Here is a 25,839-nt window from a genome sequence, read left to right on the forward strand (position 1 = left end):
TTGTTTTCACATTTTTGTGAATGACTCAGCCCTCATGACGAGAGGAGAAGAGAGGGAGCGGGCGCGCGGCTTTTCGGGCCCCACCTCGGCGCTCACTTCAACGGCTACGCCGGATCCCACGGGTTGTGGCCATCCCTGACCACGTTACACCTCCGCTGCTGACAAGCCCCGACACGGCGGGGTGGTACACAGGTACCACCATATCGTGCAAAGGGCTCTGCTTCCAAACCTTTTTGTTTTTTTTCCCACGCGCTTTTCCCACTGTTGATACCCGACACGTCCATAAAACAACAAACAGACGGAGTTTTAGCTTGATGCGGCAAAAACTGGCGAAATTAGGCCGAAGCAGAGTCGCAGACGCCGACACGGCCTCAATAACTTGTTTTAAAAAAAAAAAAAAAAAAAAAAAAAAATGGAGAAAAGGTTGCCAAATACTGAACCGACAACATGTGCTCTCTTTTTTTAGCTGGGCGACAATGGCTCAATAAATAGAGCGGGATATCCACAAACCGGAGGATTAGCAGTTCCATCCATGGATGGCGCGTTGATTGAGCACGTGCCAGAGTATCACTGAGTAAGACACCGAAACCCGGAGTTGATCCCTTTCCATGCAAGTTTGAACGAATAAGTAGATGTGTCATTGTGATTGTAAAATGCTTTGAGCACTGTATAAATATACTACACCTACTCCTGAGAAAGCACTGAGCTCTGCAGCTGCTCGACGCTCCTCTAGAACGGTCACAATGAGAGTCGAGGGAAGGAAGGCACAAGGGGAAAGTCATGGGAGCGGGAAACTAAAGAACTGGTCGATCCAAAGGCATCTGCAAAGTCTGGTTTCTCTGCGCGCCAACTTCTATAGCGAACATCCACGTGGCAGCGTTACCACTAGGGGGCGTGCAAAGCATCCAGCATTTGTATTGGAATACAATTCAAAATAGGTTTAAAAATAAATTTTTTTTTTTTGGTTACACTTGTCATTTAGGATATGCATGTGTAAAAAATAAGCATAATTATAATAATTATGCTAATAGAGGTGATTTATTCTGACTTGTAGGGGCAGAACATGACTGTGCTCAGTAGGTAAAGAGGTTAGAGGTTAGATCCCCAGAATGTACCACATGCTGAAGTGTCCTTGAGCAAGACACTGACTCTAAAGTTCCTTGAGTACCAATTGGTAGAAAAGTGCTATGATAAAGCAAGTGCACAACAGTTTGAATAAGCGAGCTAACGAATGCTAACTAAGACAAATGCTAACGTGAGAGAACCCGACTGCAGACGTCTCAATACTAATGTCAAACTCAGTTCAAACTCCACTTTGCAAAAGTTATTTGCTGCCTCCGCAACCCAGTTAAGATAAAAAAAAAATCTAAAAATAGACAAAAATAGTGATGCAGTCTTGACTTTTCGCCCTCACTCCTGAACGTCACTCAATCCAGGGAGACGCACAATGAGGTCACATGACTAAAAGCAGCTTTTTGATAGGATCTTTTTCTTCACACATACAAATTTAAATTTTAGAAACTATTTATACAGAATTTGTAAAAACAAACAAACGTAAAAATACCTTATTTGAGCCTCAGGTTGGCTCCACCCCTGGCTATGACATAGATAGGAAGTTTAGCATTTGGGCTAAAACTAAGGGATGAGATTCATCTGGATCTGAGCCAGGTCGACCAGGGATGAGTGAAACTTTGCTTCTCTGTCTGCAAGAAGAAAGCAACATAAATTAAGATTTCTGGGCCGAGCTGGAGGTTCTCACCAGACGCACTTGAACAGTCCCTTTGCTTGTATTTGCTCTTAGTTAAAACATTTTCAGCGGGTGCTTTTTTTTTCCCAGGCCTGGCTGGGAACTGTGGGAGTCCGGGAACTCGCTGTGGTGCAGCTCAGTGGCTCTTCTGTGTTTGTCTCCAGGATGCCTGTTGGGTTTCCAGGGTAGTGGGAGTAACTCGTCTGAGCCGGGGGGGGGTGACCCTGACTTTTTTCTCCGGCTAATTCCCTGAGCGGCTGATAGGCTGTGAGAGGGGGTAGGCGGCACATCCTTGAATCTGAAAGGTTATGGGAAGGGGAGGCCGAGGAAGGCTCGGGAAGAAAAGGTTCTGGACAAAATCACCAAAAAAGGGTTCTGGGCTGCGACTCGAGACGCTGCGTGTTGGAGTTCATGTCGTGACCTGCACCGTGTCGGTCTCCCTCTTGTCCTCATAAATGTCAAATCACTCCACGCTGTTGCCTCGGAGGAATGATTCAGGTTTGTTTTGTAAGCTGTTAATGTAGCTTAACGTGAAAGCTCGAGAATAAGCCCCTCACAATGTAATTCATTTACATGTCATATCATTTCTCTCCAGCCGTTAAAAATAAAACACACCCCAGACCAGGAGGTATTCACATTTTTCTTTGTGTATATGCTTTATTCTTAAAGTCAGACACACACTATTCAAAGAACAATTCGACATTTCTGCCACATTAATTCAGTTCCCATAACATTTAATGATCTAGTTGTTAGATAATCACTATAAATTAGACTAAATTTGGGTAGTATTTTACATTTCGTGGTCAAAACCATAGGTTTTCAACAGGGGGTCCGCGACCCCATGGGGGGTCTTTGGTTGATTAGACATTTTTTTTAATATATATATATTTAGATTTCTATAAATACACATTAACATGAATGCAACATATTTCAGTGAAGGGATATAAATGGCGGCAGTTATACGGGAGCTGCACATGTTTCACACAGAGCGCCACACCTGTCAATCTCTAAGCCTCCTGTACACAGTAGGCCCCGCCCCCATCGCTGCCGAGCCAATCAGTTAGCCAGTACTCACATTTAATTAATCTTTTAAGTAATTTTCATACTTGAAAGATTTGTCACATATTCTGGGATCCACAGAGGCCCAACGAGCTATTTTAGTCATGCACTGATACAGGCATAACATTATGACCACCTTCCTACTGTTGTGTAGGTCTCCCCTTGTGCATCCAAAACAGTTGTGACTCATTGGAAAATGGACATGGAACAGAATATTGTTAGTGGGGGCCTTTAAAGGGAGGGGCCTCTGTGGATCATCCCAGAGATACTTGATCAGTTTGCTGTTATTTGTGTTTTTTTTTTTTGAGTTGTTGCCTAAGTGTTTTTGTGTGTGTGTGTGTGTCTGTGTCAGGCTGCATTCTGCAAGGAGCGTTATTGCTATGGGGGGTGGGGAGTGTCTAGTCTGGTCCAGGTAGGTGCTATCTATTTTAAGTAACATCCACACCAACGCCAGGTCCAAAGGTTTCCCAGCAGAACGTTAATGTGTCACAAGATGGTTTAAATGTTATTAACTTCTCATGTGAGTGGTCATAATGTTATGGCTGATCAGTGTAAGAGCAGAACATGCAAGAATGTTGTTAATGTTTTGGTATTGTGACAATGTGCGCCAATGCTCACAAAGGCTAACGTGTTGTCATGTTTTAGGCTAACGTAGCTGCTAAGGTTGTGGCATTTAAGCTAACTTCACATTATTTTGTTTAGGCTTATGTAGCAACAGTGCTAACGGGAGCTAACGGGTGCTGCTCATAACTTAGGCTTCCACCATCATTATTTTACTAAATTCAAGAAATTGCAAGGGAAATATGGGAAAGTTGCATGATTAAAACTAGCTTTTTTCATGTGCACAAAGGCTGCAACTAAATCACAACTATCAGTTTCAAAGATAAACAAGACAAGCTACTTTAGACACATATTGTAGATCATAACATCTACGCTGACTACAATCAAGATCCACTTTTGTTCCGTAGCATCCTCAAGTTCCCACAAGTAAAAGCTACTGTTGGTATTTGGCCTCAGACAATTAGCTAGAACAGGGCTAACGACTTCATTTGGGTTTCGCACAAAATCAGTGATCGCATCAAAGGATCAGTGAACCTCGTTTCTCAGGATTAGTCAACACACAGGAAATACAGAGTCACTTTAAAGGGTAGCGTATGCAGAGTGTTTGCCTGAGGTGCCTCGTGGTTTTGGTTTGGTTGCTTTTCACAAGCGTGGAGCAAAAAACACAGACAGTGGGTTTTTTTTTTTTTTTAAAAAAAAGAGAGAAATGTGGGTTAGCAGCCGCAGAGGTTATTACTCTGTAAACGCTCCATCGCTCTGTGAGAACCTGCGCAGGGTTTCCAGGAGATGTTGGGGGTGGGAGGAGGGAGGAGGGAGGAGGGAGGAAAAGGAAAAGGGGGGGGCACCACATTCCTCTTGGGCTGACTCACCACATTACACAGCGCACCGGCTGCTGCCACGTCCTTTAAGAGAAAAGGTCAGCCTCCCCTCCCCTGTCAGCGAGCGAGAGAACAGACACACCGACACCAGATTTGGACCTAAAAAAAAAAAATAGGATGCAGGGCTAAAGTAGAGAGGACTTGATTATTTTCACACAGGGATTAAAGAGGTGGAGATTCTGTCTGTTTCCTAAAACTGGAGCACATTCTCTTTTGATGACGTTTCGAAAAAAAATAAAGAACACAGTGTAACGTTGCCCCAAACTAAAGTAGATGAATAACTCAGCCTTTTGCCAACTAACACATGCTTTCATAATAACCACAAGTTTGCCAAGAGGATGCAAGTAGTAACACAGGAACAATAATGATGTGAAATCTGGGTGGGAACGCGGCAAACCGACCGCAGTGTGAGTAAGACGAGAAATGCGATTACCCGGGCCTCCAATGTAATTAAAGTTTTTTCACCTTTGTACTTCGCCTTCTTCTCGTCCCGCTCTTCCTGTCTTAACAAATATTTGTCATAACCTCCCCGCCCACGTGCATTCCCATTCGCCCCTCCCTCCCTCGCTCGCTGCCTTCCCGTAAAGATGCTGCCTCACACACTTCCTCATTCCTGAAAAAACCAATAAAGGACATGCGATGTGGCAACACTCGAGCTTCCGCTGCGGCGGTTTGCAGATGAGATACCGCTGATCAGTTTCCCTCCCGTTGTGGATTGCCGACGTGCTCATTGAAGATTTATGATGAACGGCGTTGCGTGAAAGAAAAGATGCAGGTGCAGTAAACAGGTTTTACTGAGATTCAACCCAGTGCGTCACCATACCTGAAAAACAGGAGGGAAAGGCACAGACATGCAGTCTTTCTCACTGTATGTATGATTTTTCATGCAGCTGGTGTCTACAAGAGTGCCAATAAACAAATAAATCAAATACAAATTATATAAAGTCAAATAAACTGTAATCACATGCTTTAATATAAACTACCAGAGGCCTAAGGTGCTGTGCAGGATCTAAGCTTCTCGCTGGACTGCAAAGACTCAGTTACGCTCCACATCCTTTCCCGTCAGTACTTCCCTTCCGCGCTCCGTCTTCCCGACATTGCAGTCAGCTGAGAACGCTGCATCTATCACGGCCACAACTGCTCATCGTTCACCAGTCGGCAGCTGCTTCTCAGTCTCGAACTCCAAGTCTCACTTGTAGGTATTCTCTCGGATGTTCTGAACCTCTTTCGGTTGCATGTCCCATCGGGGACTTCTGAGCCGTAATCTGCACAGATGGTCTCGTGGGGGCATCGTTGCACAGCCTGCACCTGCACCTGGTCCTGTTTGCAAAGAGGTAGACCCCTCCCTCTGTTTACCTGTACTGGGAGCCGGGGAAGCCTTCTTCTTCTTGCATATGTCCCTAGAACTTCAGCTCCATTGCAGCAAGCCAATCCAACGTGTCATCGTCCAGGTCGATTAGGCCACGATCAGTATTTGGTGGCCGGTATATGTGGTCATCACATGTTCCACGGTCTTTAGTGGGTCTCCGCATTCACAGTAGGCGCTGTCTGCTAGAACCCACCTCTGCATTGCAGCATCGGAGAAGAAGACAGCCTCCACGGGGCCTCCCCTGAGAGAAGTGAAATGCAAGGTTGCGTGCCCTTTATGTGAAACCAATGTCTTCACAACAGACCAAAACCCCAGCGCTAGCACCTATCCAGGTCAACGTCAAAGGTCTCATCAAGGCCAAGATCGATATCCTGAAGCAAAAAAACAAACAACAAAACAAAACAACGTAACAGTGACCATCCTACAAGAGGTCGCTTTCACACCAGAGCTGTTCGGTCTGGACCAGAGTTTGTTTCCTTCGTTTGAGCAGGTGTGAAAGTCCAGCTGAACTCTGATGCGGACCACACAAATAAACTCTGGTCCACTTGGAAAGGAGGGTCTCTGTTTGCTTGTAAGGGAACTCTGGTGCGAACCGCATGAATGCTCACCAGAGTAAACACAGGACCAACATCAGGAAGCGATGCAATACGCGGTGTGTCTTGTGTGGCATTAACAACCGACAGCTGTTGTATTGCAGCTCCAACACGACTTGCTGATGGCTAACCTCCAGTCCAGAAAAGCCTCCATTTGTATTATGAAGCATTCATGTAACTTCTGTAATAGGCAACAGACACACATGATTTGCTGTTTGCTGTTTGTATTCAGCGCCACATGCTGTCGACTTTCTTTGGGCAAATCAACCATTGATCAACCAGTCAACCAATCAAAGAGCGGCCCCTTTCAACCACGTGACGTTGCTCAGAAAGTTTACTAATACCAAGGGTTAGGGCCTCCCTTTGTGCACTCATTTGTTGACGTAATAAATCCCACAAGAGATTTAGACATAATGACATAATTTCTGCGCATCGACGCTGCCACTCATCCTGTTCTACCAACATCTCACAAGTTTTATTCTTGGCCAACTTATTCTGCTTCATTAAAGGTTTTAATTCATAGTTAGATACTAGCTGGTGTAAAGTCTCATCTAATCTTTTCAGTTAAGAATAAGCAATCCGATTGAGGACGTTGATTTTCATCTGGTTTATCAACTGCTGCAATGTTCAAACGGGGAATTAACAGTTTTATATTTTGTTAAATATTGGTGACTTTATTCTAATATTGATATAATATTTATGTAAATATTATTATATGAAATAATCCCGGTGTCCACACATGAGGACATACCAAAAAACCTACCTCCTGTTCAAAGTCAATGCTTAGTTTTTTATAGTTCTTGGGTCCTACTAATCACAAATAAAGAGAAGTGGAAAATATGAAAATGTCTACCAAACAACACCTCAATTCTCAGGAGGTTGAATCTTAATTCTAATTTTGCAGACTCACTATATGACGCGACTTCCTGCTCACTTGCATGACAGTGAGGTTTGCGCAGTGGTTTAAATCTTAATTTGCAGTGATTTATTTTTCACACGCTGCTGGTAAGTGCAGGCTTTCCTGGCTCGGCTTTCGCTGATTGGAACTGCTGAGTAGGGAGTGTGACCAGCAGTTACATAAAAAGCTCCTCTGACTGTCCTCCCTGAACCCTCCTTCTGGGCTGTTTGTTAATCGGAGGTTATTAGCAGAGGAAACTGGGGATTATGTGGTGTGTAATGAAGAACCCGAAAAAAGGTACAAAAACAGGAAGTGACCTTGACTGTTCCTGCTCGCGCGCTGTTAAAGCGTATATGGACGTTTCTGCTTCCTGTGAGCCAACTCAGGTGGGCCTAGCTTTGTGGGCTGGAATGTACACAGGAGTCATGGGAGTTTCAGTGTGTTGAAACCGTCTGTCACTGCCACGGCTGTTACTGGAATCATTCACAGCGGAGGACAGGATGTTATCATCACACTGGGCTGACAGAACAGAGGGTGATAATAAACTACAAGTCAAGCAAACAGGCCAAGAGATGACATTAACTTTACAAATATTGAAATGTGCAGACTGCACAGTGAGACGTGGGTCGAGGGAACGTGACAATGTGCCAAAAAAGCTGAGGCTTTTATCCTAAACTAAAGTCAAGTTTAGTCAATCTAATCTGTCAGGACACGACAAACTGTGTGAGTGTTAAGATTGGTAAATCACAAAGTTGCATAATCGTTTGCAAGGATGTTGAGAACATTCAGGTGCAACGTGTACAGCAGTACAAACGTATGTGGGGAATAACTGAGGCGATCACAGTGAGTTAACATGATGAGTTAAGAAATATCAACTTAATTTAATGAGGACTTGGTTTTCCAGCTTAAGGGCTTCAGCCAGTTCAATGAAATGGAAATTTCAATCGAACCAAACGGTTAGCATTAGCATTAGCATTAACGTGTAACAAGAATCCCCTAAATAATGATTAACTTGACATAATTTGTCAAATTGTCCATCCAGTGAGTGATGGCTGATTTGACAGGATGCCCACCATGCAATGGCCAGACATTTACACACACCTGATTGAGAATTCCAGCATCTACACACACAAAAAACAGACAAATACTTTGACAAATTCTAGACCAGGAGTCTTCAATGTTTTTTAAGTCCCCCAAACTGATGGAGAGATTAAGTAGGGACCCCGTATAATGTTCTATATTAAACTCGGCCTAGTGCTATTCATAAATATACATTATCTTCATCATTTTGCAATAAGTATTAAGCTATTCAAACAATACACAGGTTCAAATATCCATCAACAGGCCTCAGTAGTTGGCTGATGGGAGCGAACTGCTAATATTTTTCACCTGGGGACTTAATAAGTTCTCTGCCAACTGTGGGGAACCTGACAGAGTCCATGTGTAATATGCGGCCTTGTGATTGGCTCAGCATTGATAGGGGGCGGGGCCTACGGTGTACGGGAGGCTTAGACTGACAGGTCTAGTGTGGCGCTGAAAAATAACGTCTTCTGCCTCTATTTATATTGGATTCGTGTTACCAGGTATTTAAAGAAATTTAAATTTGTGGGGGAAAATGAATATATATATATATATATAAAAAAAATGTCTAATCAACCAAAGATTTTGCAACCCCACTGAAGTACTCTTTTGTCCATACGAACACACAGATCACAAAGAAGATATTACAATAAGTAAGTGGAACCACTGTGGAGGGTAACGTAGCAAATGTAACTTCTGCTTGGACACCCCTGAAACACGTGACTAACGTTGTGTTAGCTAGCGGTTAGCATTAGCATTAACATGTAACGTATGCATGCTGCGTTCATGGAGGATCGGAAATGCTGCAGCCTACATCAGTTGCACATCGATTACAAAACCCGATACTGATATTTCCAGGTGTTAGATTTTTATGCTGATGTTATTTTTATAAAATTTCACTTGGTCTAATTACCATGACAACATGGGATGTCTTGAATGTGACTAAAACTAATGTTTATTTTAACACAGTTTCCTTGCTGCAATGATCGGGCGCCATGTCTGGGTGAATGTTTCTGGTACTGAAGCCAGACAATCTAATTTAAGCCTAGTTTTGAGTGGGATGCCAGTAATTCTGCACTTTCCTGTAAGGTAACAAAAGGTAAGCTGATGTTTTTCTTTTTTGTTTTTTTTTATTCATAGATGTTTTCTGGAATTGACAGAGGGAAACCAAACACATGCCTCCATAGAAATTTGGGCGTTGAGGTCAGAGGTGCCGGGGGGGCACATGATGCTGGTGGTTTTTTCCCTTCCAGCTATTCTTGTCGATAGGATGCAGCGCACAAAAACAAGGTAGGAACGGAGCGTCGCCGTGTCTCCTCAGGAAAGACACACCCACATTCTGCGTTTTTTTTCTTCTTCTTCTGTTTTATTGATTAGGCACGCTGCTAGCGTAAACACACATCCAAATCCTGCTGACGCCGTCAGCCGCCGTCCTCTTAGCGGAGCCGCAAACGGAGAAGAGCAGGGTGACTCTGACCCACTTCCATCCTGCTGTGACCCACATCGTGACATCCTCTCCCTCGTGTTTTCTGCCCGTGCAACACACACAGACACACATGCACACACACATGCACACACACACATATAAACGCACTAATCCGCACTCTCACACTCAGGAAAGAGAGGTCACTGGCTAACTGGGCCAGCGCTTGTGTAACTGGCTTATTACACAGCAAATGTGAGGTGTGGAGCTGCATCGTGAGCAGGCTGAGCTGCGTTTTCGTAACCAGCCCGTAAACGTTTAATGGAAAGTCCGGGTTACGAGAACAAATGATAGTCACATTTCACTCCTCTGTTTGGCTCAGATAACTAAACGCGCGTAGCCGCTTTGGTAGATGCATAACACATTTGGAGTATATTCTCACATCCTGGCGGTCGTTTATTTAAATGTCTTCTTCTTAAACTGGTGTCGTGGTGCAGAAGCATCCGATGCGTTTCTCTCCGGGGTCGGTTTTCTTAAGGTGAGATGGTTCAGCTTGATTGTCAGCTAATGACTTTAAAACATCTGCTGATCAAACTGTCAAAACCGTGAGCGCGTATGAAAGTAAGACCTGACATTCAGGTCATGTTTTTGGTTCAAGCTTCCCGTAACAATCATGTGACAATTTACAGGAACAGGAACGAGACGGAGGCTCGTAGCCTGAATTCACACCTTGCATTCACCCGGGAAAACAACAACGATGGAACTCAGACAGGTTTTTCTGCCGCGCTCTGAATTATCTGGTGACATGACATTTGTCCAGGTCCACTTTGGAACCACTTGCAGATTCTTTGCGCCGTCCTGACTAATATCCAGCGCGTTATTTATTTTTTAATTCGGGATAATTACATCGGTGCTTTTGCAAGGAAGCAACATTTCCCCTTTCTCCTGAATTCATACCTGTAGCCTTTTAATTCACCCTCTCCCTCAGTTCAAACAGCTTCCGCAAACAGAACATAAATGTTTTTTTTTTCTGTAGTTTTCCAAATTATCTGGTAACGTGTGATTTTTTTTCCAGATTCATTCATTGGGTTGTCCCAGCTCATATCAAAAACATTTCTCATTTAAATCTGGATGATAACATCAGTGCTTCCTTATAAGAAATGAGAGGATGGAAGCAGCATTTCCCCGCTAAAAAAGACGTGTTTTTCTGTTGGTGTTTCCAGTTTCGCTCGAGCTACAGATTCATCAAGCGTCCGGACTGATACCAAACACGTTTATTTATTTTTAATTTGGGATACTTGTATCGGGGCTCCTGAATTCATACCGCTAACCTTCCATTCACCCTCTCCTCCGGAAAAGCTTGGACGTTTTTTTTTTATCTGCTAATGTAAGATCTATCCAGATCCGCTCACTGGGGCGTATCAAACACGCTTTTTATTTAAAATCTGGATGATAATATCAGTGCTTCCTTAATGAAAAATGAAAGAATGCAAACAGCGTTTTCCCGCTAGCTTCAATTCATGCTCGTAACCATGCGTTCACCTGGGGAAACAGGTTTTTCTGTAGCTGTGGCTGTTTCCACATCCACCTGCAGATGCATCAGGCCGCCCCGAATAATGTCAAACCATTTATTTATTTATTTATTTTAAATCAGAATAATTATGTCAGTGTTTTTGCAATAAATAATGACAGAAACCAACAACCGCATGGGGAAAAAAGCAACATTTACCCATTCTCCTGAGTCTCCCCCAGAAAAACAGCTTCTGGAAACAGAACATAAATGGGGTTTTCTGCAGTTTTCCAAATGATCTGGTTATATGAGGTGTGAATGTGACGTGTTTGTGATCCACTACTGAGCCATCTGCACACTCACTGGGCCGTCCCAGCTGAAATCAAACCACGTTTCTTATTTAAAATCTGGATAATAATAATATCAGCGCTTCCCTTTTCATACTTCCCTTTAAACTCAAACTCATATTCGTCACCTTGCAGTCACCCCTCCCACCTCCCCAGGAAAACAGCTTCCGGAAAAAAAACAACAAAAAAACACAGAAGTGTTTTTCTGTAGCTCTCGCCCAAATGATCTGAGGTGTTTCCAGGTTCGCTCTCGAGCTGCTTTCAGATATCAATTATGTTATTCAGATTTCCAAATCCAGACGATCTTATTATTTCCCTACACAATGAAAATACAGAGAATGGAAGCGAGCAACACAACTAGTAACCTTGCGTTCACCCCACCGATCCCCCCCTCCCCTCGCCTCGCCTCCCCGAGGGAAACAGCTTCCGGAAACAGAACACAGAGGTGTTTTTCTCGAGCTGTTGCTCTGGATGCCGTTTCCTGTGGGACATGCTGCGGTGCTGACGGGGCCCTCGCTGACAATGACCCTTTGGTTTCTGCTCGGCGACCCCCACGGCCCTCGCTGTGGAATGTGTCACACTTGTAAGTCAGCCACCGAGAAAAAAAAAAAAAAAAAAAAAAAAAAAACGTGTAATGTGGAAGAAAAACTACCGGGGGCTTAGAAAAACATGAACACGTGGAAGAAGCGCATGTGAACGTGCACGGTTGTTTTGATTTATGCCTTTATGTTAATCTGTAGATCGCCATGACAACAGTGTTGACAGTTCAGTAAAAAAAAAGTAATTAACTCGTCCTTTAATAATCTCCTAATCAATACTAAAATGATGCATTGCAATGCTCAAGTTATTGCAATTAAAATCTGTATTTAAATTATAATAAATAATTAATGAGCAAATGTGTAACTTGGAAGTCAGTTTTTTTTGCTTCACGCCCAGAGTGCAGAAACATCTGAAAGCAACACCTAGCAACGTGTTAGTGATGCGTTTGGGGAACTACAAGTGTCTGCCGCATGCACACACAAACTCGCATGAACCCGGTGATCTGCTTGGCCTCGCTTCAACTCTGCGGATTTCCTGTTGTGTGTTTACAAGAGGGCGGGAAATGCTTTGAGCTTTGCCGCCACCTAGTGTTCGCAGTGCGTAACTGGCAAGCTGCCGTGTTTTTATTTAATGGGGAAAAAATACTGAAGTTCCATCTCTGGCTCACCTGTCAGTATTTTTGGTCACATTTTAAACAGAGAACAGAGAAAATAAAAAAAAGAGTCATGTGAGAAGATGGAACAAGAGTCTAAACAAATAAATATTTCTAGGCCTTTGCAGGACACCAGGACTTCAGATTATAAGCGGAGTGTCGAACACGGTCACTCCACCGATGAGTCCTGCGTCATCGTGCTCCACGCTCTTCGTCCTCAGGATGGGGCCGACGGCCTCGTTCATAACCATTTGTCCTTCGTGCCTGCATTAAAAAACACACACGAATCCAATCAGAATCCAATCTAACTAATTTAAATGACCACCCTGTGCGTGCTGCGTGTGCACCTGTACCTCACGTAGGCTCCACACACTCCGATCTCATAGCAAACAGAGGTGAGTCTGAGCGGCAGTCCTCTCCTCAGCAGGATGTTCTCTTCTGTCCGGGGTCGAATCCGGTCCATCAGAACGTAAGCGGCTCTCCTCGGGTCGCTCTTAAACTCCTGCAGCACTCGGACTATGTCCTCCCCGAAATAATTGTTCCCTAAAGGTTGCACATAGCAGAGACACGTGAGGTCAGGTGTGTAATGGCAGATTAGTGAATGCTACAGCAGGAGAAAAAAAGAAAAGCTCCGGTCTCACCTCCTCCTTCTCTCTGAGTCTTCAGGACGAACTCGTGTGGGTTGGCTAAAGCCATGGCCACCGCCCGGTCTCCTTCAGGACCCTGCAGCCACATTTAAACAGAGACACACATTCAGCTATAACGGACAATGTCTCTGTGGACAACCAGTTTCTGCTAATTCTACGGAAAAAAACTATATATAAATATATACATATATAATAACATTTAAACCATCTTGTGACAATTCAGTTCTGCTGGGAAACTTTTGGACCTGTTATCCTCTGGAGTTTAGGTAGATAAAGGTCTCAGTCACATTTGAGTAAAATAATCCTGTTTCTATAATTGTTGTATGATGTTTTTTTAAAGTTTTTTTTTTTCATGGACCACTTGCAGTTACACCACAGACCACTAGGGGTCTGAGAGTCACTGGTCTAGAGGATATTTACGTTAAAGCCGACTGTTTTGTGATGAAAGTCGAGTCTCTGATGACGTCACAGCAGAAACGAATGAAATCTATATTCTTTCTACATTCAAACCAAAAGCAACGCACAGCACGACGCAACAAAAGCAAAAAATGCAACTAAAGCATCAGCAGCGGACGTGGTTTCCTCACCATGTCCAGAGTGTAGAGGCCAGTAAACGTGGCCCTGATCTGCTCCACTGCTTCAGGCTGCCCAGGGAAGAACTTCTCCAGAACTCCAGGCCTGGCGAGAACCTGCTGGACCTTCTTGGTCCCGGCCAGGTGGGTGCTGATGTCGGGACACTTCACGGCCAGAGAGCGCTCCATCAGAAGACGAGCGTCCCAACTCTGCAGCACAGGTGGGTTCATGGGTTAGACATTTGATGGGTTTGAGAGGATGGCTTCTTTGCACCGTGCCTCGTTTCATTCAAAAACTTCTTTAACCTCTTCTCATTCCAGCCTTTTTGCAAAAAAACAAACATCTTGGAGCTCATTCATGATCTCGGTCTCTTTTGAAAGCCAAGACTATGACTATGTTTCTATCACAAAAGTCTTTGTGGTTTTGTTCTTGAGTAATCAAAGTTGGCAGACAGTTAAAAAATAGGAAGTTGTTGGGTTTGCATGAATTTGTTTGTTTTGATGAAATGTGCTGGTTGAATATATTAGTACATCGTGCAGCATTTACTCAAACACAACTCGTGCACAGAACTCTGGTTCAAAAAGCTACTGCTGTAGGAACGTTAAGGAGTTAATGAGTATTTTGTACTACTACTACTTATCTACAGTTTCCATAGCTACGAAAGAGTGAACATATATTATGATTTTATGTGTTTTTTTTTTTTTGTTTTTTTAATTTCTATTTTATTTCCATGGCTTCAGATGATATCGTATCACTTCGGTTTTAGCAAAATGATTTAGAATGGATTTTCTAAAATTATTTTTAAATGACTTTTATATCACTATAAATGGTGATGTGCTGTGATCTCCTTTAAATCTCTACCTAAAACTCATATATCCTGGTTTTAAATGAGTTTTTAATTTGCATTTTGTGTGTTTTACTGTCACATTTAATGTTGTTGTCAAGCACTTTTTAATGATGACTTGTAAAAGATTATTATGAAAAACGAAGCTCTATATGTGAACGTAAGCTTAATACTTTTGCCACTGTCCACAAATGGCCAGAAAACTATTTAAAAGTAAAAAGCAGACACTGGAGAAATGTTTAAATGTATCTCACCTGTTCAGTGTAGTTGTCTGGCATGTAGCCATAGCGGTAGTACACTACAGCGACCTCCAGCCCATCTCTGCAGAAATACAGAGGGAAAAACCAGAGATGATTAAAGGAACTGATTAGATAAGGATGGCGCAAAACATTTTAATTCATGTGGAAAAAAAAAAAAACTTTCCCGCAAATGTTGTCAGTCACAAAAATATCTGGTAAATCGGAAAAGAGATTAGTAACGGTGATAAAATGCTCTCTTGTGGTGTGTACGGGCGAAGGATTTTGCAACGCGGTATTGACTTTACTTATAACATTGCAACAGGTGAAGCAACATGATATTTTTTGGTCGACCTGCCACGTCAGTTTACTTTCACGGTACACTTGTTGGACGTCATCTTGACGGCTTCCTCCACAGAAAAACTATTTCTCAGCTTCTTGCTCTTTCGCTGCTGCCATGAACGCACCATTAACCAGATAAGGTGATAACAGGATTTTTGTGGCGGGACGTTTCCCGACGTGGCGGATGCCTGGCACGGATCAACTACTAGAAAGCAAATATCAACAGATTCTCATCCAGTGTCATGTTCTAAACAAACCTCCAGACTAGAGACTGACCAGTGGGCTGGTTCTGGTCGTCCATGTGAGCGGAGGAGCACTTTTGGTCACAGCTATGATCTTGAAGCTGTGATATGTTACGAAAGCAGAAAAATTGGGCTATTTTCCCTGTAAATTGTGGCCGGTTAGCTCAGTTGGTTAGAGCGTGGTTCTAATAACGCCAAGGTCATGGGTTCGATCCCCATACGGGCCAATTTGTTAGGAGAGCTGTGGAGCAGTGGCTGGACTTCAATGGAAAATGCTTGGTCATAACAGCAAAAGTTGCTGTGAGCATGGATCAAAATTCAGAGAAGGAATATCCCCAGTTGTAATTATATCATTATTTTTGCAGTTAGTTGTATTTCCTGTCTTTCTCTGCGTTCCATCCTCCCGTCAGTTCTCAGCACATATACCTGCCTCAGTTATCCACGTGTCTGTCTCCTGGATCATCTTTGACGTCTTTAGATTGTTCTGGATCACATTTTGTTGGACGTTGGCGTATTCTTCCTCCACTTACAGAGGTCCTTCCACGTCCTTTCTACACAGGGTGACGTTATCTTAACCATTAAAAATCTTTTCATCCTCCATCTTGACAAAGTATCTTTAAAATGTTGTGTAATGTCGCTGCTTCTTGCCTCATTGCGAGCCTGCATACATTAGTGTGGTATCAATCCTCACGTTAAGGGTTCATTACTCAAGGCTTCGATGACACAGTGATCTACAGAGACTAGTGGACAATAATATGGAATGCAGTGTGTCCTTCATCGGTTCATACTTGTATGGGACTTGATTTTCCGTGCACAATCCTGTTTGACTGCACTTAATGTCTGTGGTTTAAAGCCGATCATAAATAAAATATATAGGCGTGTGTCGGAGGCTCAGGTGTCAGACGTCCATCATCCTCTCGCCCATCTCGGATGTGAATATGCATTTTTTCCCCCTTAACAAGTTCCACGTCTATGAGACATAAATGCTCACTCACACAAACAGTCTCTTGTCGCCATCCAGGAATCCTTTTGTTGACACGTCTTCAAAGTGTCTGCGTATAACTGGAATATTCCTGCACAGGAATACAGAAGGTTGTCTCAGAGTAGTACTGTCTTAGCTGTTGGACATAGTGGTGATGCCGTCTTCGTCACAAACCTTTTAAAACTTATGTCCCTACCTTTTCCAAAGCTCTCGCTCAATGCAACGATGAGTGAGTTGACTGATCTGGACGTCCTCCACCAGGAACATGATCACCGCCCTGCACAAAGAAGGTCACGGCCACTGTGATTTGTTAATATTCAAGTCTATGAGATCTCCCTCCCTTCTCAATATTTTCTTGATACACTTACTTTCAGAGACGTATAGTAATAAAGTAGAACTACTTGTACTACTGTGCTGAAAGTACTAAAATTCTGTATCTGTACTATACTGTAGTATTATTTTTCTTTTACTGTACTACATATTTTCGATGAATTTAATACTCTTACTACGATTACTACGCACATTCTTTATTGGCTGCATCGTTACTAGTTACTTTCGCAAAACCCCGCCCCCAAGCGGTCACGGTCCAATCACACATCCTAGCAACCGTTACTATGTAAAAAGCTGCCCACCTGTCTCTGACAAGCTAAACGGTTAAGCGGTGAGCCTGTGGTATAGCACGTGTAAGTCGGACACTAGGTACCGAAAGAGTTAGTTTGGGGGAGTCGTGTTCTTCCAGAAGCCGAAAACACTCAGCTAAATCTCCAGGAAATAAACAAGCCTACATACGTCTGCTCGTAAGGTAAGGCTAGAATGGGATAAACTCATGATAGCTAGCTAGCTAGCTAACTTCAAGCTAGCAAGACGCTCATATATACAAAACTTTATATCAAAGTTATGGTTACTATTGGCAAATATTGGTAATATTAGTGCCTAACTAATGTTAGTTAACTTAATTTTAGCTAGCAAGCTAGCGAGTTCATGTTCGCTAGCTAACTTTAGCTGTGTCTCAATTCTGGGAGCTCTAACATTATGTTTCATCAGTTTACATGAAAGTTGATCACAGCGTCCCAACAGGTAATTTAAACTTATTTTGTTTGTATTTTTCATGTAACATTTTGTGAATGGACAGCTACTCCTGAGGCTAGTAGGCTACATACATCTACTGTATTGTTATCATGTACTGCTGCTACAGCCAAAGGATCTGTGATGTTAAATAATGTAAACCATGATATTCAAACTTTTGACCACTTTCCTTAATAACATAACACAAACCTTGTACTTTCACTTTCATCAGTAGTAAATATTAAACTACTTGCAAGTACAAAAAATGTTGAATACTTTAGTATTTTCTTCTACTCAAGTCACTTTTTTTTGATCGAGTACTTGTACTTTTACTCAGGTGTGTCTCTCTAGTACTTTATACATGTCTACTTACTTTGTTTGACCGTAAAGCTCCCAGGCCTTGGCCAGAGCGGCAGTCATTTGAGGAGTCCTGTCGGATTCATGGACACACTCGCTCTCCTCCACCAGACCCACGGATCTCAGTATGTGCCTGAAATATTTAGGTAGAATCAAAAAAAAAAATGAATCACATATTCAGTGAAGGAGTTCAGCAAAACACTTCCAAGTCACCATCAGATACCTGTGGACTGCAGGGAGAAGGTCGGTTACACCGAAGCCACCGGCAGAAATAGTGTTGATCTCTATTTGCTTCAAGGAGGACGTCCCGTCGGCCGCGGGCTCCACCATGTAGTCGGACCGGTTCAAACCCACCACGATGGACTGGAGGAAAGAGACACAACGCTGAAGACGGATGCAGCCATGGGCAGTCGCATGTCATTCATCTCATCATGGTTATGAGGTTCCCGACTTTTCCCCCTAACATCTGTCCAAATTTTGATATATAGCAGAGATGCCGATTTGCACTGGATTCGTTTTGTCTCAGGACCTTTGTGTTATAAAATATGGAAATATGGTTGGTACTTTTGCTATTTGAACGGGATTAAGATTCGTAATTATAACAAGTTACTAGAGGTTCCCAGGTAAATATAGTCCTGTGCAAATAGGGCTATAGACTGCAAAGGAGAAGAAACTCTTAAGAAACTCAGTCTTGAACGGACTACCACTTAAGTGAAACTAAATACTTGGACTTTGCCTCCACCTGCTGGTTTCTCAGCATCGGAAGCAGAACAACCAGGTTCTGTAGCAGCTGCTTCCTGAAAGCCCTCAAATTCATTCATTCATTTTCTGTAACCGCTTGTCCTCTGCAAGGTTTGCACATCCCATCAGAAGCATACAACATGCAATAAGGCCGCAGAATATTTAGAACTGTCAAAGCAACATACATATCATTTTTATACATAGACACTTAACCTCCCGAGACCCTGCGTCCTCATATGGGGACATTAAGTTTTAGGTTTGTGGCAGCTTGTTCTGCTTCATTTAAACCTGCTGTCCTCAAAACTAGATACTAGTCACTGTAAAAACATGATAGCAGGCATTGTAGCAAAATTTTTCTATGTGACAAAAGTGCAAAAATGTGCAAAACCTCATCAAATTTTACAGTTGAAATTTGTTTGTTTATGCTTATTAACTTTGCTAGTTTAATATGACACACAAATTCTATCAACAGTAACAAGCTATAACTAAGCTAATTAGCAAATACTCGTTCATTATTTGCAATTCCGTCTTTGCAAAGCCATGTTCAGTTTAATATTTTGTTACATATTGGTGACTTTATGGTAATATACAGTGAAATAATCCCTGTGTCCACATATGAGGACACTTTTTTTTCCCCTCAAAAAATTCTTCCTGTTCAAAGATGATACCTAGTTTTTATACATCTTAGGTCCTAATAATCCTAACTACCTTGGAGAAATTAAAATGCATACCTAAAGCTCAGGTCTCAGGAATTATATTATATTATAATTATATTAATTATAATTTAAGAGGGGACCTTAATTTGAAGCAACTTCATGTAAACTTCAAGAAAAGTCTCCGTATCATAATATTTGGGGTTCTTTTATGGAATGGTATCGATAATGGACTCAGACTAAGCCCAAATATTGCACAATTTTTGCACAAGGATGTACAAAAAAATATCTATCTTCTATCTTATCGATTGGAACAAGGAGAATGTTGATTTAATGGCTTTTGTACTGATTTATTCTCATACAGGGGTATATTATATTATGTCGTGTGTATATAGGCATATGTGTATATACATAAACATACATATAAAGGATGTTAGTGGAGGTATATATATGTATGTAGACGTCAAATGATTCAGTATATTAAGCATATTGTATTATTGCTTTTTATTTTGGATTTTTTTTCTTCTTTTTAATTCTGTTCAGAATAACCATTATCCTACTAATCATCATACTACTGATGTAAAGTTTGGATTATAATATAAAAGTGAGGGAAGAGCCAGTGTTTTGATGTTCTGTACCTGTGTCCGACCTTCCTGCTGCACTTGTCTGTGTATCCTGAACAACTTGGCTGTGAAGTCGTCCGCCTGGATCGTACTGCGACGTGGAAGGAGGCAAATGGTCATACGTTACTATACAAAAAGACAACAAAGACAACAGCTTTTTCAGGAGCCACAACTACACATGTGGTGTCACCATGTCCACCAGCTGCTTAGCGGAGCCAACCAGCTGTCTCATAGGAATATGAGCACTATTTCCTCCCCGTACCCCGCTAGAGCCTCCTGTAGAAAGTCCGGGTCCTGGCTGATCCTGTCCACCAGTGTGTTGAAGTGAGTCTGCACCTCCAGGGCCTGGAGGAGGACGGCTTTGGGCACAGGAGACGGGAAGAGGGTGAAGGGAGCGTAGGTCACGACCTAGGAAACACGTCAAAGATGCATCGTGCTGTTAGAAAAGAGTTCATATGTGTCTTATGGGCTGTTATGGAGCTGCTCCCTCATCCACTGTAAATATTATCAGAAGAGTTGTCCGAGAGCCAAGGACCACTCGTGGAGAGCTTCAGAAAGACCTGGAATTAGCAGGTTTCAAAGAAAACATTAAGCAATGTGTGCACGCTCACCACACAAGACTGCATTTCTGAAGAAAAAGCATGTTGAAACTCGTTTAAAGTTTGTTGCACAACATCTGGACGAGCCTGTAAATTACTGGGAGAACATAGTCTGGTCAGATGAGACCAAAACTGAACTCTTTGGACGCCATAACACAACCATGTTTGGAGGACACAATGCACCGCACATCAGCCCAAAAACACCAGGTCTGGAGGTGGGAACATCACGGTGTGGGGCTGTTTTCTGCATATGATACTGGCAAACTTCATAGAACTGAAGGGAGGATGGATGGAAAAATGAAGCGAGACATTCGTGACATTATTACAGCTTTTGTTTCTTTCTACGTATGGATTCCTGGCGAAAATGTCATGTCAATAGCAGCTTTAGAAATACGTTTACTATGAAAAATTGTGATTTGTTCATTTTACCCGCTGTATCTGATCTGACCTGATCTGAAACTGATTTCCCTGCCAGTCATTCTGCAAAATGCTGCCTCAGGCACACAAGCAGCTGCAGAGTCTGTTGAGTCATCTTCAGAGTGAAAGGAAGTTCAAACCTCACCACAGCCTGAAAAAGGCTGGTAATGGTATTATTCTATCATGCGTCGTGTTTCAGTCGATACGGAGACCAAACAAAACTGAAACTGGACGGTCCTCTGGATGTGAACAAATTTAACCCCAATGGCTCTCAGTTGACGTGTACGACTACTGTGAGTTACTCTCCTGCAACAAACCATTTCTTTGATCATTTGTTCCCAATGCAAGTGACTCCAGCCCAACTTTCAGAAAGCATTTGTGGCCATAGAGGTTGGTCTAACCTCCAGGCTAACGGCTCCCTCTAGTGGACAACAAAATCACTGAGCAGAATTTAAAACGTCGGCGTGCTCGCCCCTCACCTCTGACGAATTCGGGGTCTCGCGTGTCCGTATTAGGAGGCCGTGCTGAAGAGCCGCCTCTTTGGCTTCGTCCACCAAATGGTTGAGTCTGTCAGGATTTATGATCAGCTCCTGGAGGAAGACCTTGGTCGTGATCATGACGGGCCTGAAGGGATTAGAACACGGCACAAACGTGACCGGATGTGAAGTGAAATGAGCTCTGAGAGGGGATGTCACCATGTCACTACACAGCTGCTGCACGAGCATCTCGGGACAGCCGCCATCTTTACAAGAGGCCAGCGCCACCATCTGGACTGTTACACTGAGTTGCGTGTGATTCTCGGTTGGTTATGTCCTCGGTCAAGACTCTCTACAGCAGATGCAACGCTTTCCAGTACAAGTAGTTTATTTTAAGACTTACAGTATCAAAGCAAATCACTGTAAGTTCTAACATGGTATTTAATTTAAAAAATGAATGGTCCTTAACTTTATTGTCCACACTGATTATTTTTACGTTCGATCTCCTAAGATAAAGTGAGTTTTGGACCATTTGGACGTTCACAGATCAGTCCCCTTCTGCCTTTTTACTTTGAGGGTAAAAAATGACAAATTTACTAAGAGAACTGAGTGACTGAGTTAATTTACATGTTAAACAAGCAAATGCTTCATCATTCATTAACACATAGTAGAGAGCCTAGATGTCTGCCTCATCCACAGATTAGGGCAATTTAGGGACACTAAAGTATATGTAGTTAAACAAACTTAATTAATGAATGTTATCTCTACTTTAAATTGCTTTAATTACCCTGAGATAAGACTGGAGACCTATCCAGGGTGTGTCCTAACGCTGTGATGAACATATTTCCTAATTAGGTCTGGACCGAAGAAGATGACGAAGAAAAGACAACAGGATTGTCAAGTTTTCTGAAAAGACGCGTAACTTCAGTAGCTTCTACATTCTTAAGGTAGGAAGTTGAGGTTAAAATAGGAGTGACTGGAATGATGACTGACTGCTGGATGAGTGAAACCTCCACAGAAATTACATGAATGATGATGTCATGATGAGAACCAGAACCAGGAGAGGGGATCGTAGCAGGTTCCCACTATTCTTTTAGAGCAGTGGTTCCCAACCTGGGGTCCGCGGCCCAAAACTTGTCTGATCTGAGCTCACCATGAGTTTTCACCTGGTTCTCCAGTCACCGGTTTTTAACCAGGGCTTAAAGTATTCCAGCAAAAAGATCAACCTTTAGAAAAAAGAAAAGTTAGAAAAAAACATCTCTAGCCCATCAGAAGTAGAGTGGGAAACTTGGTTGAGATCCAGCTGCAGATGATGCTGCATTCAAGACAACTTTGGGGGAAAAAACAAGCTCTGAATTGTCAGACTCAGAAATGATTTCTCCCAAAATAAAATCAATAGCTGCTGCACGTATACGGTGACAATATACCAAATTTATATTTTCTTTAACCTGTAACATGAAGTGAAGTTTTAATGAAGGCATCATCTAAGTCGGTGTTTTTTCATTGAAGTTACTGTTGTTGGAAAAATGGAAGAGTACATTTATGAAGCTAGAAGAATGTGTTCCAACTTCAAACAAAGGATTTAAAAATAGTAAAAAAAATAACTAATATTAAATGTTTGGATGTAAGTTCTGCAATTACGAGTTAGAATATGAATTGAAACTGAATTAAATCGTTAAATCGAATCCCTCATCTCTCACTGCGTTAAAACGCTAGGTGGCGCTGTATGTTTTTTTTGCCAGTCAGATTCATTTTAATTTCTACGTCCTGCTTTCAACAACGGCGACTGGCTCTCGGTTAGAATTTCTGCAAATCTCCTCAGTTGACCTTTGCTCGATGTCTTCCGTCTTTGTTGATCCAAAATAATAATCAAAAGAAAATAAAATGGAGAAGCAGCCAGAAATACTGAAGCACAAACACTCAAATCTCAGCTCATCAATGACCCTTCAGCACCGTTGGGCCTCGGCCTATTCTGCTGAAAACACAACGGTCAGAGTGTTGACATTTAGGTCCCACGCTGCTGTGGAATGATCTGCCTGAGGAAACCCAGTCAGCTGACCATGTGACCTTTAAAACTTGACTTTAAACACACTTTTATCCTAGTTTTGAGCTTCAGTTGAGGTTTTAAATGCAGACACATACACGTTTGATGTTTGAACACCCCGTTGTTCAACGTTCCTCACGCCCCCAAAACGAGCCCCGACTGTGGCAGGCAAACATCCTGCATGGCAGCTAGTGCAGAAGTCACTTTGGTTAACAGGTGACGCAAAAGTCATAAGTCAGTCGGTGGAATTTCTTGTCTTAATAAGTCTGTAAAATATCTGAGTGAGTTACTGTTAGTAAAGAGCAACTAGGGTTCTCAGCGCACGTCCATCCTCCTTGGAGCTCCAGGTGACCTTAGGGGGGAATTCCCACAGAACAAAGTGCCCTTTATCCCACATTGCAGAACAGAAGGAACCACGTTACCCTGCGTCTATTAATAAATATGAGTGAGCGCATTTACGCGGAGGCATCACTTCCTTTCACGACGAGACGTTTTGCCTTTTCTTTCATTTCGTTCAAACCCATCAAACGAATCTGCTTCGAGTAAGAACCAGCCACAGACACAAGAATCCTTCGTTTCATTTCGTGGTAGCAGCACGTACCTTCGCCTTCAAGCCCGACTCTACTTCTGAGAAAAGTCTCACCACAGAGACGGACTTGCCCGGAGACGCTGCTTCTGGTGGAACTAACGAATGATCCTCTGACACAGCATTGTCGAGCTGGGCCTGCCCACTTACTAGTAGTTAAGGGTTAACACCCATGCAACCACAGTGTGATAACGCTCATCTAAAGCAAGCCCACGTAAGCCTTAAAAAAAGGAACAACATGCAAATGACAGGTTCTTTTAAATTTAAATTAAGTAAAAAAAAAAAAATAAAAAAAAAAATACATAATGCAGTCTTAATATTAATTTGTGTTACTCTTTTCCATTGTGTGCGTGCTAAGCCCACACCCCGTCATATAAACCCGAGCTTTTGTGTACATAGTGTAAAAATGTCTAAAATAACGTGGCCTCGCTGTTTGAGTAGAATGCAGTGGAAAAACCAACAGAAATTCAATAACTCTACCTCCGAGCGACGTATCACGTGAAAGTAATGTAAACACTTTGAGAAAAAGCCTCGTTCCAGCCTTCAGCATGGATCACCACCTGTCAACCTGTGCAGATAACTTCCTCGGGTGGATCCTGCTCGGTCTGTTCCAGTTTGTGTTTGGGTTTGTTTCTGTCTTAGCCTTGAAACTACTGAATCAGACAATACGCTTTAACTTACATCAACATGCTGAGTTCAGGTTGCAGTATGAGCCATCACCAAGCCTTTGACGGGTATGTGGAGGACTTTTTAGTGATTTTTCATCAAACTCTAAAAGTCAAAGTCAACTTTATTGTTGTTTATGTACAACACATGTACAGGTTTGAAATCACACTCAAAGTTCTACGGTGCAGCAACTGTACAAAACATGGAAACATAAAATGTGCAGATTTAACTCTAGTGGCACTGTGCAGGGAAAAGTTTATCTTCTAACCTTGTATTAAACTTGCAAACTACCACACAAAGAAGTCGATGAAGATTTCATCTACAAAATTCGTTAACATTAAGAACAGACCAACAATTCACTTGTGAGTTTGTGGCAGTTCACAGAATGACGATGTGAGGCTTGGCAAGTTTATTTGTCACACTTGACTGAGTTGCGTGGCAAGTTTTTTATTTATTTTGCCAACTCGCACAGCCTTCTTTATGCAAATAGTCTCTGGCTGTTGAAGACACCAGCGTTTCCTCAGCCCCTTTATAAAAAGGTTCAGTTTGGATGTGGTGGTCGACTGAAGGCAGAGACATCTGCGTCAACGCTGCTGTAAAAGGGCCAACGATGGATCTGTCTCCTAGTTTCCTTCATACCTATTTTTCATATTTTTTATTCTATTTTATTTACTTTATTTTGCTTCTGTGAAGTCGAGTGGGTCCTGTGCACCAAGCATTTCAGTCCTGGTAACATTTTCATCCACCTCTCCATCCATCCATCGCTATGTTACCATTCCCCGCAAAACCCAAATATCGTAATAAATAAATGATAATGGAAATGCATGACTAAAAGAAAGGACTGGAATGAAACAATCATCAACAACCCTCTGTTTGCAGCAAGTTAATATTAATATCTATTACATCATCGTGTTCAGCCTGGAAAAAAATATGGGTTTGACTAAATTATGAATTAAAAAACCTTAAGTTAACTATTGGAGGATTCTTGTTACATGTTAATGCTAATGCTAATGCTAACTGTGCAAGGTACTGCAACGATGGTTGTTCAGGGGTGTCCAAGCAAAAGTGGTTCCACTTACCTCGTGTAAT

The 25,839-nt window shown here is 42.4% G+C and overlaps 1 protein-coding gene, 1 long non-coding RNA gene and 1 other non-coding gene across 4 annotated transcripts; 1 reads left to right on the plus strand and 2 right to left on the minus strand.

Annotated features, from left to right (window-relative positions):
* Nucleotides 1-4,061: 4,061 nt before the first annotated feature.
* On the minus strand, nucleotides 4,062-6,248 carry LOC125019784. The gene is made up of 2 exons (XR_007114121.1): nucleotides 5,229-6,248; nucleotides 4,062-5,068 (listed from the first exon to the last, which is right to left on the minus strand). It is a non-coding gene; the product is annotated as an uncharacterized LOC125019784 (long non-coding RNA).
* A 2,946-nt stretch (nucleotides 6,249-9,194) lies between these two features.
* On the minus strand, nucleotides 9,195-24,623 carry LOC125015485 (glutathione synthetase-like). 2 transcript variants are annotated; one of them, XM_047597421.1, is made up of 13 exons: nucleotides 24,100-24,623; nucleotides 21,458-21,602; nucleotides 20,225-20,370; nucleotides 19,978-20,053; nucleotides 18,169-18,308; nucleotides 17,962-18,078; nucleotides 16,720-16,800; nucleotides 16,537-16,614; nucleotides 14,976-15,042; nucleotides 13,892-14,086; nucleotides 13,299-13,380; nucleotides 13,011-13,200; nucleotides 9,195-12,921 (listed from the first exon to the last, which is right to left on the minus strand). In XM_047597421.1, exons 2-13 carry the CDS (start codon nucleotides 21,593-21,595, stop codon nucleotides 12,798-12,800), a joined length of 1,434 nt encoding a protein of 477 aa, XP_047453377.1. In that variant the 5' UTR covers nucleotides 21,596-21,602; nucleotides 24,100-24,623; the 3' UTR covers nucleotides 9,195-12,797. The 2 variants fall into 2 exon arrangements, with proteins under 2 accessions (XP_047453377.1, XP_047453368.1); XM_047597412.1 differs by lacking the exon at nucleotides 24,100-24,623 and having other exon boundaries at nucleotides 21,458-21,823.
* Nucleotides 15,695-15,768, plus strand: trnai-aau. Its single transcript has one exon. It is a non-coding gene; the product is annotated as a tRNA-Ile (tRNA).
* Nucleotides 24,624-25,839: the final 1,216 nt, after the last annotated feature.

This window comes from Mugil cephalus, chromosome 1 (genome assembly GCF_022458985.1).
Source record: "Mugil cephalus isolate CIBA_MC_2020 chromosome 1, CIBA_Mcephalus_1.1, whole genome shotgun sequence".
In the NCBI taxonomy this organism is placed as follows: domain Eukaryota; kingdom Metazoa; phylum Chordata; class Actinopteri; order Mugiliformes; family Mugilidae; genus Mugil; species Mugil cephalus.

What these genes read in the sequence shown, in the direction of transcription:
- LOC125015485 (XM_047597412.1), bottom strand. Translation starts at nt 21,745, where the DNA reads ATGGTGGCGCTGGCCTCTTGTAAAGATGGCGGCTGTCCCGAGATGCTC. An exon ending in AGCAGGAAGGTCGGACACAG is followed by an intron (nt 18,309 to 19,977) that starts GTACAGAACATC and finishes TCTTTCCTCCAG; the next exon opens with TCCATCGTGGTGGGTTTGAA. An exon ending in GACTCAGAGAGAAGGAGGAG is followed by an intron (nt 13,201 to 13,298) that starts GTGAGACCGGAG and finishes TGCAACCTTTAG; the next exon opens with GGAACAATTATTTCGGGGAG.